The 16,624-nt window shown below is 39.8% G+C and overlaps 1 protein-coding gene across 1 annotated transcript in view; it reads left to right on the top strand.

Annotated features, from left to right (window-relative positions):
- UBE2S (ubiquitin conjugating enzyme E2 S) overlaps positions 1-12,974 on the top strand; it is a 27,160-nt gene extending 14,186 nt beyond the window's left edge. Inside the window, exons 3-4 of the mRNA XM_053690635.1 lie at positions 11,311-11,501; positions 12,395-12,974. Of these exons, the coding sequence (XP_053546610.1) occupies positions 11,311-11,501; positions 12,395-12,688 (485 nt within the window). The 3' untranslated portion in view covers positions 12,689-12,974. The remainder of the gene's footprint in view (positions 1-11,310; positions 11,502-12,394) is intronic.
- Positions 12,975-16,624: the final 3,650 nt, after the last annotated feature.

The following is a 16,624-nucleotide window of genomic DNA, read 5'->3' on the forward strand; positions in this document are numbered from 1 at the left end:
ATTTACACAACCTAATCAGAGAATCTCTAAACGATAATTTGAGGGGATACTATAAGCAGAGTTATAGGAAAAAGTACTAGTCCCTTCAACAATACTGTATTAGCGTGTTGCAACAGATTATTTATCCTGTCTTGTATCACACAGACCGGATACGGCAATGCGGCTATAAATCCAGCAAAAGGCTCATATGTTTATTTATTATGTGTTATATACATTATATACATTATAACGTAGCCCTTTCTACTTGTTAACTCAGAGGGAGCCTACCTGTTACTTCTTGTGTATCCGTACCCCAAACGCAAACACACCATATCTGGGATGACAGCATGGCCACTCTATGAGTATCAGAGGCGCTCACAGGCGGCTCAGTATGCCGACGTCATGTCGCTGCGCCATGTGTTATGCATCCGGTAGTCATGGTAGCGGTGCACACTGATAGAAAGGACCCATTAGAGGGAATGCCCTTCGTGGTATTGTATACTTAGTATACAGCCCAGCGCTGTCCGAAATGCAAGTTAATTTCAATGCTAAGTCTAAAAGACTCAAAGCTGCCAATTCTATATGTGCGGTTATATGTATATACTCTAATCTATATATCTATAATCTATAGAGTAAATTTCACAGCACTGCTTAGGAGCCTCTATACTACAAATCGTCATGTCTGATCAATCAAATTGGGCCAAACTTCAATGTTACAAGTGATACACGATAAACCAGAGCTATATAACTGAATAAAATGAAAATAACATGAAAATAACATGAGTAAAATGAAATAAAATATATACAAAAAATACATAAGATTAAGGATAAACATAAAAAATAAAAAAATAAAAAATAATTAAAAAATAAAAATAAAATGAAGATAATAATAATAAAAATGAAAATAATAAAAAATGAAAATAATAAAAAATAAATAAAAAATGAAAATAATAAAAATAAATATAAAAATAAAAATAAAAAATATATATAAAAAAATATATATAAAAATAAAGAATAAAAAATAAATGTAAAAATAAACATAAAGGATATAGAAGAGAAAATTGGAAGGAAAAATTAAGTGAAATAAAGAAGGTGAGGAAACAAAAGAATGCATAGAGACCCCAGACCACCCCATGAAGATATAGACATGGAAACCCCAAAAATAAATAGTCTAAATAAAGAACAAGAGAGAAGAAGAAAATAAAACCCCATAGTGAGAAAACACCAAGACACAAAGATAAAAAGATAAAAGGAACAAGATAGAGAGGTGAGGAGTGGAGATGAATGGATCGTCAACTCTCATAGGTGGAGCTCAACAGATAAAGTCATACAGTCTGTCTTCTACTCTTTCTTCTCCATAGACAACCACTGCCATTCCAAAGGGGTCTCCAATAGTTCAAAGGAAACAGTGCCAGTCCAGGTTCACATTCAGTCCCTTTGGGTGTATGGTATTGAGCCGGAAGGTCCACTTAGATTCGATTTGTAGTAATTTGTTGTCCCGGTCCCCACCCCTAGAGGGCATGGGGACATGGTCTATGAGCTTAAATCTTAGATCCTGTACACTGTGTCCACTGATAGCAAAGTGGTGTGCCACCGGTTGTTCACTTCCGTGATTTTTGATGGCTGTTCTGATAGCCGACCGATGGTTCGCCATGCGGGTATGGATGTCATCCACTGTTTTCCCTACATAGAATTAACCGCAGGGGCAGTTAATTAAGTAAACCACATACGTTGTGGTACAGGTCAAGTAATGTTGTATCTTGAAGATTACATTAGTGTACGGATGACGGAAGGTCGCCCCCGGAATCATCGCATGACAGGTAGTGCACCCACTGCAACGATAGCATCCTTTCTTGTTAGAGGATAGCCAGGTTTTCCTATCATAGCAATGTTTGGGGTCTGTTAATACCAATTGGTCCCTCAAATTGCGGTTTCTCTTGAATCCCACTCTTGGACTTCCCCATTCGCCAAATGGAAGACCTGTATCATCCTTGATGATATGCCAGTGGGACCTTAGACACTGACCTATGTTCTTTACATCTGGGCAGTATCTGGTTACAAATGTCATCCTTTGTGTATCCTCCCTTGTTTGCCCCTCCTTGGGATCATCCTGTTCCTTCATACATGCCAGGAGGTAGTCCCATTTGTAGCCCCTAGCCAAAAACTTCTTTGCCATTTCTTGTAGCTGTGTTTTCATGACATCAACATTACTGTTATTTCTATTTACTCTTGTCATCTGGCCCCGTGGTATAGCCTTTAGTAGTGATGTAGGATGGCAGCTATGTGCATGTAATAATGAATTCCTGTCTGTGGGCTTTTGGTATAGTGTCGTTCCCACAGACATGCCATCCCTAAAGATACATAGATCCAGGAACTCCACCTTCTCTTCGCTGCAGCTCATCTTGAACTGAATGGGGTGGTTCAATCCATTTAAGTGGTTGAACCACTCTTGTAGGGATTCCTTTGTACCCCCCCAACAATGAACAAGTCATCTATATAGCGCTGGTACATGATGACCTCTTTCTTCTGGAACACCTTCATGATCTCTTCCTCATAGTTTTCCATATAAAGGTTAGCAAATGAAGGGGCAACATTCGAACCCATGGCGGTTCCCTTTATTTGACAATAGTACGAATTTTCAAATCTGAAATAATTCAGTCTCAGGCTTAGCTCCAGGATTTGTAATAGGAAGTGTGCTGGTGGCCCCACATACGGATATCTGCTCAGAGTTTTTGCTACCATTTTAATTCCTTCTTGTTGGGGTATAACCGTATAGAGGCTGTTCACATCAGCTGTTACCAAGATCCATTCCTCTTCCATCTTAAAGCCTTTTAATTTACCAATGAGATCCATGGAGTCCCTAACATACGATCTCATATTTTTAACCAATGGTTGTAAAAAGAAATCAACCAATTGGGATAATGGTGATGTTATGGAACCCCGGGCCGAGACAATTGGTCTCCCTGGTGGCTGTGATAGGTTTTTATGCACCTTGGGCAAGGTATATAATATGGGACAAATTGGGAATTCAGTAATTAAGAATCCCCCAATTTTCTCATTGATGTAGCCCTGCATGACTCCTCCTTTGACCAGGGTCTCAATTTCTTTCTGGAACTCTTTAGTTGGATTTCTGTGTAATTGTTTGTATGTCATCGTGTCACTCAGTTGCCCTTTGATTTCTGATTGGTAGTATGAATAATTCATGATCACTGTCGCACCTGTTCCGAAATCTTGTTTTTGGTATCTCTGCAATATCAGTATTCACCAACCGGGAGTATATTTTTATACTAGGATTATAACTAGTCGGATCAAACTTGCTAGCTTTGCGGAAGGAAATATCCATTTCTGAATTTGGACCGGTATTAAAGTATTCTTTAAGTCGTAGTGACCGCTGGAATTTTTGCTGGTCAATCCACAAATCAAATGGATCACTGATTTTAGTGGGTACAAAGTTAAGTCCTTTGTTCAATAGCTGAATTTCTGGTTCAGTCAAGGTCCGATCACTGATATTAATGATTAAATTGTTGTCTGTTAATGTCTCGGTGGACGTTGGTAGGGGAATGGTGGTCTGCCTCTGACCACCTCTTCTTGGATGTGGCCTCCTCTTCCCCTGATGGCAGACCGAGTGGTCACCCCTAAAAAAGGCTGCTGTTGTCGATTGCCTCTGAACGGCCTTGTATTCTCTCTGTATGTTGGCGTGTGCCCCTGTGGGGGCTGTGGGGTATCAGAGTCCGTACCAGAACTAGTGTCCACGGTTTGGAGATTTCTTCTAGTGTATTGTCTGAATCTCCTCTGTCTCCTTGGGCGATAACCCCTATATTCGCCGTCCACACTTGTCATCCACTTATATACACTTTTTTCTTTGTGGTCTTCGGTCACTGCTAAAAACTTCCTGTTCTTAAAGGAGATTAAGGCTGTCAATATGTACATATTTAGTTCACATACACTTTACTATAGACACTATTACACCTGTTCACGGACACAATATGTGTTAGGGGACACACAGGAATTTATCCATTTCACTCACTTGGAGTGCAGGAGAAAGTATATTTTATTTTAATATAATAATATATGTTTATTACACCTGTGTGCTTGCTCACTCTATGTGGTTATAGAAACAGGCTGCTCTTATACAAGCTTGTTCCCATATACTTTGATGTAATCTTTTGAATATCTCCATATGTTGTACAATATATTTGTGTGTGAATAATGTATATTTTGTTGAATAGCAACAATCAATTCACATGAGTAACACTCATCACATGACTAGTATGTTTTTGAGGATCACCATGGCAACTATTTTTGCGCAATTTTCACTGGGAGGGGTTAGTTTGGCTTTATAAGTCTAGTCACTTTTAGTTTGTTTTTGTCTGAGGAAGGGGAGTGTGTCCCCGAAACGTCACGATTATTAAAGTTATTTTGAAGAAAAAAGACCAGTGAGTGCCTTCCTTTACCGTGTATATTTATCTGCTGGCACCCTGGCATCAAGTTTGGAAAGTGAGAGTGCTCTCTATCTATCTATATATATATATATATATATATATATATATATATATATATATATATATATATATATATATATATATATATATATATATATATATATATTATATATATATATATATATATATATATATATATATATATATACTCTTGTAAGGTGTATCCAGTCCACGGATTCATCCTTTACTTGTGGGATATTCTCCTTCCTAACAGGAAGTGGCAAAGAGGGCACACAGCAGAGCTGTCCATATAGCTCCACCCCCAGTCATTCTCTTTGCCAGCTCTAAGCAATAGGGTCCCTTTCGGAAGGGTAAAGTGAATGTGGTGTTAAAATTGTAGTTTTTTGTTTTCTACAAGCAAAAGTTTATTTTAAATGGTACCGGTGTGTACTATTTACTCTGTAGCAGAAAGGAGATGAAGATTTCTGCAGGGAGGAAGATGATTTTAGCATGTTGTAACTAAAATCCACTGCTGTTCCCACAAAGGACTGAGGAGTACAAGAAAACTTCAGTTGGGGGGAACGGTTTGCAGGTTAGGCTGCAATAAGGTATGTTCAGTCATTTATTTCTAGACAAGACTGTGATAATGCTAGAAAAGACTGATAAGATCCCCATGAGGGAAGGGTAAGCTTTATTCAGAGACTAAGTATGGAATTGCAAGCTTACATACAAGGGCTAATTTATGCTGGTTGACACTATTTAATGGCAAACGGTTTTTACTGATAAATATCGTTTTTTTGAGACACTTTGAAGGTTCCTTTGGGTTTCTTTCAGGGGTTGTTACCCACATGGCTATTATTTAAACACTTAGGAGTGTTTCTTTAGGCCTCACAGCACCGGAGTAAGGTGGGAGGGGCCTAATTTCGCATTTCAGATGCGCAGTTATATTGACTAGATCTTCAGGCTGTTCCACATGGAGGGTCCTGCGGCAGTTTGAGGGCCTATAAGAAGCTTTTTCCCCACAAATCTGGTTCCTAAGGGCAGGTAGGGCCACAGCAGAGCTGTGGCAAGGTGCTGAAGTTGTTTTAACCGGTTGTTAGCTTACTATTGATCCGGTTTGGGCATTAAGGGGTTAATCGTTTTGGTTGCTAGTTGTGCAATCTTACCAATGCTTTAGGTACATACTGTGAAAATTTCGAAAAGTTTGCTACATTTTTCACTGTTTTGGTAAAATTGTGTGCCTTTTTTATCTCTTAAAGGCACAGTAACGTTTTTTGCAAAGTGTGTTTTTACTTGATTAAAGTGATTTCTAAGCCTGTTTGTCTTACTACTAGTCTGTTAAACATGTCTGACACCAAGGAAAATCCTTGTTCAATGTGTTTAGATGCCATGGTGGAACCCCCTCTCAGAATGTGTCCCACTTGTACTGATATGTCTATACACTTTAAAGAACATATTGTTGCACTTAAAAATGTGGCCAAAGATGATTCTCAGACAGAAGGTAATGAGGTTAGTCAGTTAACCTCTCCCCAAGTGTCACAACCATTTACGCCCGCTCAAGCGACGCCTAGCACCTCTAGTGCGTCTAACTTTTACCTTGCAAGACTTGGCAGCAGTTACGAATAATACCCTCTCAGTGTTTTTATCTAAACTGCCTGTGTTACCTGCAAAGTGTGATAGCTCTGTTTTAAGAACAGATTCTGAGCATTCTGACGCTTTGGTAGCTGTATCCGATATACACTCACAACGCTCTGAAATGGGGGCGAGGGAGGTGCTGTCTGAGGGAAAAATTTCCGATTCGGGAAAGGTTGCTCCTCAGACACTCAGATACATTGGATTTTAAGTTTAAACTAGAATACCTCCGCATATTGCTCAGGATGGTATTAGTTACTCTGGATGACTGCGACCCTTTGGTGGTTCCAGAGAAATTGTGTAAAATGGACAAGTACCTAGAAGTTCCTGTTTACACTGATGTGTTCCCAGTCCTTAAGAGGATTGCGGATATAGTAACTAGGGAGTGGGATAGACCAGGTACTCAGTTTGTTCCCCCTCCTTTTTTTAAGAAAATGTTCCCCATATCTGACCCCATGCGGAACTCGTGGCAGATGGTCCCTAAGGTGGAGGAGGCTGTTTCTTTTCTTGCTAAACGCACAACCATACCAATTGAGGACAGTTGTGCTTTTAAAGACCCTATGGAGGGTTTACTTAAGAAAATTTTTGTTCAACTAGGTTTTCTTCTCCAACCTATTGCGTGCATTGTTCCTGTAACTACTGCAGCTGCTTTCTGGTTCGAGGCGCTGGAAGATGCGCTCCAGACGGAGACCTCATATGAGGACATTATGGATAGAATTAAGGCTCTTAAGCTGGCTAATTCTTTTATCACAGATGCCGCTTTCCAACTAGCTAAGTTAGCGGCAAAGAATTCAGGTTTCGACATTTTGGCGCGCAGGGTGCTATGGGTAAAGTCCTGGTCGGCCGATGTGTCGTCAAAATCCAAACTATTGAACATCCCATTCAAAGGAAAGACCCTCTTCGGGCCTGAATTGAAAGAGATTATCTCAGAAATCACTGGGGAAAAGGCCATGCTCTCCCTCAGGACAAGTCCTTTAAGACAAAGAACAAAGAAAATAATTTTCGTTCCTTTCGGAATTTCAGGAGCGGTCTCGCTTCATCCTCCCCTGCTGCAAAGCAAGATGGTAACACTTCACAACCCAGGGCAGCCTGGAAACCTTACCAGGGCTGGAACAAGGGTAAACAGGCCAAGAAGCCTGCAGCTGCCTCCAAGACAGCATGAAGGGGTAGCCCCCGATCCGGGACCGGATCTAGTAGGGGCAGACTCTCTCTTCGCTCAGGCTTGGGCAAGAGACATACACGATCCTTGGGCCTTAGAGATTGTATCCCAGGGATATCTTCTAGAATTCAAGGACTCCCCTCCAAGGGGAAGGTTCCACATTTCTCGTCTGTCTTCAGACCAGACAAAGAGAGGCATTCTTACGCTGTGTAGAAGACCTAGATACAATGGGAGTGATCCACCCAGTTCCAATTGTGGAACAAGGGCTGGGTTTTTACTCAAACCTCTTTGTGGTTCCCAAAAAAGAAGGAACTTTTAGACCAATCCTGGATCTCAAAATTCTAAAATTCCTCAGAGTCCCATCATTCAAGATGGAGACCATTCGGACAATCTTGCCGATGATCCAGGAGGGTCAATATATGACTACCGTGGATCTAAAGGATGCGTATCTGCACATTCCTATCCACAAAGATCATCACCAGTTTCTCAGGTTCGCCTTTCTGGACAAGCATTATCGGTTTATGGCTCTTCCTTTCGTGTTGGCCACTGCTCCCAGAATTTTCACAAAGGTGCTAAGGTCCCTCCTGGCGGTTCTAAGACCGCGGGGCATAGCAGTGGCGCCTTATCTAGACGATATCTTAATTCAGGCGTCGACTTTCAAAGAGCCAAGTCTCACACGGAAATTGTATTGGCCTTTCGGAGGTCTCACGGGTGGAAGGTGATCATCAAAAAGAGTTCTCCCCCCCCCCCCCCATCACAAGAGTTTCTTTCCTAGGAACTCTATTAGATTCGGTAGAAATGAAAATATTTCTGACGGAGGTCAGAAAGTTAACTCTTAACCACTTGCCGAGCTCTTCATTCCATTCCTCGGACTAATGGTAGCGGCAATGGACATAGTCCCCTTTGCTCGGATACACCTCAGACCACTGCAACTATGCATGCTCAAACAGTGGAATTGGGATTATGCAGATTTGTCTCCTCAAATACAGTTGGACCAAGGGACCAGAGATTCTCTTCTCTGGTGGTTGTGTCAGGATCACCTGTCGCAGGGAATGTGTTTCCGCAGACCAGAGTGGATCATTGTAACGACCGACTCCAGTCTGTTGGGCTGGGGTGCAGTCTGGGACTCCCTGAAAGCTCAGGGATTATGGTCTTGGGAAGAAGCTCTTCTTCCGATAAACATGTCATCCGTCCCACCATGGACTCTGCCAATGAGGCAGGACCTTCTACTACAAGGTCCTTTCAAACATCCAAATCTAATTTCTCTGCGTCTGACTGCTTGGAGATTGAACGCCTAATTCTATCAAAGCGTGGTTTCTCTGAGTCGGTTATCGATACCCTGATTCAGGCTAGAAAGCCTGTCACCAGGAAAATCTACCATAAGATTTGGCGAAAATATCTTTGTTGGTGCGAATCCAAGGGTTACTCATGGAGTAAGATTAGGATTCCCAGGATATTGTCTTTTCTCCAAGATGGATTGGAGAAAGGTTTGTCAGCTAGTTCCTTAAAAGGACAGATATCTGCTTTGTCTATTCTTTTACACAAACGTCTGGTGGAGGTACCAGACGTTCAAGCGTTTAGTCAGGCTTTAGTCAGAATCAAGCCTGTTTATAGACCTGTGGCTCCGCCATGGAGTCTGAATTTAGTTCTTTCAGTTCTGCAAGGGGTTCCGTTTGAACCTTTACATTCCATAGATATTAAGCTTTTATCTTGGAAAGTTTTGTTTTTGGTAGCTATCTCTTCTGCTCGAAGAGTTTCAGAGTTATCTGCTTTACAGTGTCTCACCTTACTTGGTTTTCCATACAGATAAGGTAGTTTTGCGTACCAAACCCGGTTTTCTTCCTAAGGTTGTGTCTAATAAGAATATTAACCAGGAAATTGTTGTTCCTTCTCTGTGTCCTAATCCTTCGAAGAAGGAATGTCTGTTACACAATCTTGATGTGGTTCGTGCTTTAAAGTTCTATTTACAAGCAACTAAGGATTTCAGACAAACAACTTCATTGTTTGTTATCTATTCTGGTAAGAGGAGAGGTCAGAAGGCGACCGCTACCTCTCTTTCCTTTTGGCTGAAAAGCATCATCCGTTTGGCCTATGAGACTGCTGGCCAGCAGCCTCCTGAAACAATTAGTGCTCATTCTACCAGAGCAGTGGCTTCCACATGGGCTTTTAAAAATGAGGCTTCTGTTGAACAGATTTGTAAGGCAGCGACTTGGTCTTCGCTGTATACTTTATCCAAATTTTCCAAATTCGATACTTTTGCTTCTTCGGAGGCTATTTTTGGGGGAGAGGTTTTACAAGCAGTGGTACCTTCCGTTTTAGGTACCTGTCTTGTTCCCTCCCTTCATCCGTGTCCTAAAGCTTTGGTATTGGTATCCCACAAGTAAAGGATGAATCCGTGGACTGGATACACCTTACAAGAGAAAACAGAATTTATGCTTACCTGATAAATTACTTTCTCTTGTGGTGTATCCAGTCCACGGCCCGCCCTGGCTATTAGTCAGGTAGATTTTTGGTTTAAACTAGTCACCACTGCACCCTATGGTTTCTCCTTTTTCTTCCTAACCTTCGGTCGAATGACTGGGGGGTGGAGCTAGAGGGGGAACTATATGGACAGCTCTGCTGTGTGCTCTCTTTGCCACTTCCTGTTAGGAAGGAGAATATCCCACAAGTAAAGGATGAATCCGTGGACTGGATACACCACAAGAGAAAGTAATTTATCAGGTAAGCATAAATTCTGTTTTTTTTTTTTTTAATAGTATCATTTTTAAAAATACATGTACAAATTATTCTCCGGCTAATCTCTCCCAAATACACCATTCAAGCAATGATTTATTTAGTGTTTCATGTCCCTTTTAACAGTAAAAACAGTAAAGAACAGTAAAAAAATACATGTTGTAATTCTTTAGAGCATGCATTTTTAAAAGGATATAGTGTACTGTAAACTCTCCCCTTTAAAGGGACACTAAAGTCAAAATTAATCTTTTATTCAGGTAGAGCAGCAATTTTAAACAACTTTCCAATTTACTGCCATTAACAATGTGCACAGTCTCTCTTTATATTTACACTTTTTGAGTCACCATCTCCTACTGAGCATATTAGAGAATTCACAGAATATAGCTATGTTCATTTGTAATTGGCTAATGGCTTTCACATGATACAGGGGGAGTGGAAATAGACATATCTTTAAAATCTGTCAGCCTAACCTTCAAATGAGTAGATTTTTTTCCTAAGTGCTATTGTATTAGGCATTTGTTTAAAGGGACACTCAGGTCAAATTCAATTTGCATGATTCAGATACAGCATGTAATTTTAAACAACTTTCCAATTTACTTCCATTAAAAAATGTGCAGTCTTTTATATTTACACTTTGAGTCACCATGTGCAAGAATTCAGACTACGTATATGCATTTATGATTGGCTGATTGCTATCACATGGTACAGGGGGAGTGGAAATATACATAACTTTGAATTTTGTTAGAAAATTTAAAATTCAGAGTAAATGCTATTGTATTGTCTTGTTATCTTGCATTTGTTGATTATGCATATCTACTGTGTTTACTGGTCCTTTAAGTGTTTTAAAATGACATGCTATATCTGAATCATGCTAGTTTAATTTTGACTTTTCTATCCCTTTAATGGGATTCTAAACCCAATTTTTTTTCCTTTCATGATTCAGATAGAGCATGCAATTTTAAGCAACTTTCTAATTCACTCCTATTTTTTTCTTCGTTCTCTTGCTTTCTTTATTTAAAAAGCAAGAATGTAACGCTTAGGAGCCAACTTATTTTTGGTTCATTATATGCGGCACAGATTGTGAGTTTAGCACCCTTTTTTAATAAGTGATAACAAACTACAGTTTATTTATAGTGATGGTAAATCCTAGTGTTTTTTTTAAACACTCTGATTTACCATCACTTTAAGTCTTGTTTAAACTTCCATATATTGCTTCCGAAATGCACACTCCTGAAAGTTAATTTGAACTTTTTTTTTTCTTTCTCTTTAATCTGTGTAAGAAGAAACATTTTGGGGTTCATGACTTTTTCAGACCTATCATTTTAAGACCCTTACCTTTCCTCTTGTTTTAAAACACATTGACAGAGGGCACCCCGTATGCTGGAGGGATTTTCAGAATGAAGTTAATCTTAGGAAAAGATTTTCCTGCCGCACCACCTAAAGGATATTTCCTCACCAAGATATTTCACCCGAATGTTAGCAACAATGGAGAAATCTGTGTCAACGTATTGAAGAAAGATTGGAAAGCTGAGCTAGGAATTAGACATGTTTTATTGGTAAGACATTCATTTAATTATACTTTTTCATTTTTTCAAATATTTTGTTCCTGGATCAATATTGAGACTCCCCCCCCCCCCCCCCCCCCCCCAACATGACAAGTGATTTTCTTAAATGCTCTCTATATAAAAACAGGTCTTTTTAAAATGCTTTTCTTTTGTTTTGTTAGGCTTAAGTCTGTTTTCTGGAACTTGAAATGCGGTATGAAGCAATGCATTAAAGGGATATAAGCCAAAAACAAAAATCATTCATGTGAAAATGGTGATTAAGCATATTTTTGTCATAGGGTTAAATCTATTTACATTGGAACTAGCAGAACTTGTATCTTGCATACTTAATATTCTAACTGGCTAGTATACCTTTGGGTCACAAAGAAGCAATATTGCTGTAATGTGCTAGAACATATAACTATTGTTGGAGCAAAGCTATATATTCCTCAAGCAAATGCACTACTGGCCCAGAGCTTAGCTAATAAAAGACAGTATATGTGCATAGTTGGTACTCGTTGGCTACTATTAGTTCAGGGTCTGTAGTGCATTGCTTATTTGTTGCTAGTTTTAATTGTAATAGCTTTTGTGGGGTTCTGTTTGTTATAGTGTAATAAGAAAATGCTCTAGCACATTAGAGCACTATTGCTCTTATGTATAATTACCATTTTATTATTCCTTCGGGTCCCTTTAAATATGGCTGAGTGCAGTGTCTGTTCAATTAATATTATACTGCCAGATAGGGCAGTAATTTGGTGTAGCAGTCCGTTTCTAGCCCTGTTCTCCTTGGGAAAGCTTGCAGATGTAGTTGCCTTTTGTGCTTTGGGGCTTGTGACACTAAACCTGGGGGTTGTCATATATAAAAGAAACTTATCACTAACATAACTATTGTTTTTTCTCTTAAGACAATAAAGTGTTTGTTGATTCACCCGAACCCAGAGTCAGCACTGAATGAAGAGGCTGGGCGCCTCTTGTTGGAGAACTATGAAGAGTATGCTTCCCGTGCAAGACTCATGACTGAAATCCATGCCCAGGCTTCCACCTATAGGGGCAAGGATCCCACAGACCCCTGCTCCTCTGCATCTGCTGCAGTGGCCAATGGGGACGGACCAATGGCCAAGAAACATGCTGGAGATAGAGAAAAGAAGCTAGCTGCAAAAAAGAAGACAGATAAAAAGAGAGCCTTGAGGAGGCTTTAAGAAAGACATCAGAGGGTCCAGGAATGCTTTTTAACCCCCTGGCTGCCGGAGAGACCCATGACACATCAGGTAGCAGTCCTGTCTTGCAGCCAAGGGGTTAAATTCAGATCATGAATGGAATTTTTGTGAACTTTTAGACTGGGTGGGAGTCATTGAAGAGGAATTTTGGGGAAGTCAATAAAATCCATGTCCTTTTCCCCACTTTTTTTTAAGGCCAGCTTTTGTTAGTTTTTTTCCAATCTAAGTTATTTAAATTATAAATCTATTAAAATACTTTTTCGTAACATTTCTTTGTGTTTTTGTTTAGTTTGCGTGTATCACAAAACCATGACTGACTGAAACAGTTTGTGTCCATAATAAAAAAGTACTCTACACTTCAGTAAGTGGCAGCATAGAACGACCTCTGCAAATTGTTTAAGCTGCAATTATTTGTTGCAGGCAGTGATTTCACCTAATCTAAAATGAACAAATGCTGGATGTGCCTTTTAGTTTAAAAATGGTTTAATGACTGACATAAACCTGGATGGTTGTGAGTTTAAAGTCTGGCCTTTAGGGTACAGTTACTACAGGCTTATTCTATAATTGTGTGAAAATGATTGGTGCCTGAGTTTCTTTTAAATGCATATCTTGAAATTCTGTTCAATTTGGTTAAGTGACAAATCCTTAGTATTAAATGAATACAGGTGCTAAATGCTGGTACCCATTCCTCATATTTTACTACTTTGTGTTATGTAGAAAGTGTGTAAGGCTCTAGTTTTCTAGTTAGTGGAAATATATACACCCATATTAGCTTGTAGGGCATATATAATGTAATCTTAAATACCATTTTAGAGGAGCTTATTAAAATTTTATGCTGGGTCTATAAATCCCTGCATGTGTCTTCACTTTCTGTTTGTAGTTCAAGTTAATTTCAAAATTCTTGGTATTAGTGCTGATGAAAGCTCTTGCTATAATAACACATTTAGTGATTGAAGTATTGGGTTGAGGAATGCAAACACTGCTTTTTGTTCTGTTACTAAACTTCATCAAATGTTACTAGCAAAGATGAATTTTGGAATCCCTTATTTGCTAACTTTGCCTATAGATCGTTGCCCCTCTGAAAGGGAAATAAACCACCTTGGTTTTTTTTGTAAAGTATGTGCTTGCTCTGCTTTCTAAAAAGCAAATTTTGTAGCTTTTTCTACTTTATACATTTCTCTTGTTAAGTGTATCCAGTCCACGGATCATCCATTACTTATGGAATATATTCTCCTTCCCAACAGGAAGCTGCAAGAGTCCACCCACAGCAAAGCTGCTATATAGCTCCTCCCCTAACTGCCATATTCAGTCATTCTCTTGCAAGCCTCAACATAGATAGGAGGTTGTGAGAGTCTGTGGTGCTTTCTACTTAGTTTATTCTTCAATCAAAAGTTTGTTATTTTTAAATGGCACCGGAGTGTGCTGTTTATCTCAGGCAGTATTTAGAAGAATCTGCCTGCGTTTTTCTATGATCTTAGCAGACGTAACTAAGATCCATTTGCTGTTCTCACACATTCTGAGGAGTGAGGTACTTCAGAGGGGGAATGGCGTGCAGGTTTTCCTGCAGATAAGGTATGTGCAGTAAAATATTTTTCTAGGAATGGAATTGACTAAGAAAATACTGTTGATGCCGAAGTAATGTAAGTAAAGACTTAAATGCAGCGATAGCGACTGGTATCAGGCTTATTAATAGAGATACATACTCTTGTAAAAATGTGTTTTAAAACGTTTGCTGGCATGTTTAATCGTTTTTTAACATATGTTTGGTGATAAAATCTTATTGGGGCCTAAGTTTTTTTTCCACATGGCTGGCTTAAATTTTGCATAGAAACAGTTTCCTGAGGCTTTCCACTGTTATAGTATAAAAGTTACAGTTGGTGCAGTTAAAATTACAAACAGTGACATTCAGCTTCCCTCAGCAGTCCCCTGCATGCTATAGGACATCTCTGAAGGGCTCAAAAGGGCTTCAAAAGTAGGAGCTGTTATGACTGTTTAAAACATATTTTTCGTTTTGTTAATCTGTTTTTTGTATTAAGGGGTTAATCATCCATTTGCAAGTGGGTGCAATGCTCTGCTAACTTGTTACATACACTGTAAATATTTTGTTAGTTTAACTGCCTTTTTTCACTGTTATTTCAAATTTTGGCAAAATTTGTTTCTCTTAAAGGCACAGTAACGTTTTATATATTTGCTTGTTAACTTGATTTAAAGTGTTTTCCAAGCTTACTAGTCTCATTATTAGTCTGTTCTAACATGTCTGACATAGAGGAAGCTCTGTGTTCATTATGTTTTAAAGCCATGGTGGAACCCCCATCTTAGAATGTGTACCAGATGTACTGATTTCATGTTAAACAATAAAGATCATTTTTTGTCTTTAAAAACATTATCACCAGAGGATTCTGTCGTGGGGGTAGTTATGCCGACTAACTCTCCCCACGTGTCAGACCTTTTGACTCCCGCTTTAGGGACTCACGCTCAAATGGCGCCAAGTACATCAAGGGCACCCATAGCGTTTCTTTACCAGGGGATTCTGTCGAGGGGAAAGTTATGCCGACTAACTCTCCCCACGTGTCAGACCCTTCGACTCCTGCTTCAGGGACTCGCGCTCAAATGGCGCCAAGTACATCAAGGGCGCCCATAGCGTTTATTTTACAAGACATGGCAAAGGTGGTGAATAATATTCTGGCAGCAGTATTAGTCAGACTACCTGAAATTAAAGGAAAGCAGTTAGCTCTGGGGGTAGATACAGAGCATACAGACGCTTTAAGAACCATGTATGATACTACCTCACAATATGCTTAGTCTGTGGGTGATTTTTTTTTTTTTTTTGACTCAGGGAAGATGATTTAACCTGATTCTGATATTTCTACATTTAAAATTTATGCTTGAGAACCTCCACTTGTTGCTCAGGGAGGCTTTGGCTGCTCTGAATGAATGTGTACAATCGCAGGGCCAGAGAAATTGTGTAGACTGGATAAATAATATGCAGTGCCGGTGTGTACTGATGTTTTTTCAATACCTAAAGAGGTTTACTAAAAAATTTTTTTAATAAGGAATGGGATAGACCAGGTGTGCCGTTCTCTTCCCCTCCTATTTTTTAGAAGAATGTTTTCTAATAGTTACCACCACACGGGACTTCTGGCAGACAGTTCCTAAGGTGGAGAGAAGAGTTTCTACTCTAGCTAAGCGTACCACTACCTCTGACGAGGACAGTTGTGCTTTTTAGATCCAATGGATAAAAAATGTTTATTCAACAGGGTTTTATCCTGCAGCCCCTTGCATACATTGCTTCTGTCACTGCTGCTGCGGCGTTCTGGGTTGAGTCTCTTGATGAGGCTTTACAGTTAAGCGACTCCATTGGATGAATATATTTGACAAGCTTATGCTAGCCAATTCCTTTGTTTTCTGATGCCTTGTTCATTTGACTAGACTAACGGCTAAGAATTCTGTTTTTTACTATACTGGCGCGCAGAGCGCTATGGCTTATATCATGGTCAGCTGTCGTGACTTTAATAAATAAGCTACTTAACTTCCCTTCAAGGGGCAGACCCTATTCGGGCCTGGTTTGAAGGAGATTATTGCTTATATCACTGGAGGAAAAGGTCATGCCCTTCCTCAGGATAGGTCTAAATCAAGGGCAAAAAAAAAAAAAAAGTCTAATTTTCGTACCTTTTAAAAACTTCAGGGCAGGTGTGGCATCCTCTTCCTCTAAGGCAAAACAAGAGGGAATTTTTGCTCAGTCCAAGGCGGTCTGGAGACAATCGGACCTGGAACAAAGATAAGCAGGCCAAGGAGCCTGCTGCTGCCTCTAAGGCAGCATGAAGGAACGGACCCCTATCCGGTAACGGATCCTATAGGGGGCAGACTTTCATTCTTTGCCCAGGCGTGGGCAAGAGATGCCCAGGATCCCTAGGCATT

The sequence above is a fragment of the Bombina bombina genome, chromosome 8 (genome assembly GCF_027579735.1).
Source record: "Bombina bombina isolate aBomBom1 chromosome 8, aBomBom1.pri, whole genome shotgun sequence".
Classification (NCBI taxonomy): Eukaryota; Metazoa; Chordata; class Amphibia; order Anura; family Bombinatoridae; genus Bombina; species Bombina bombina.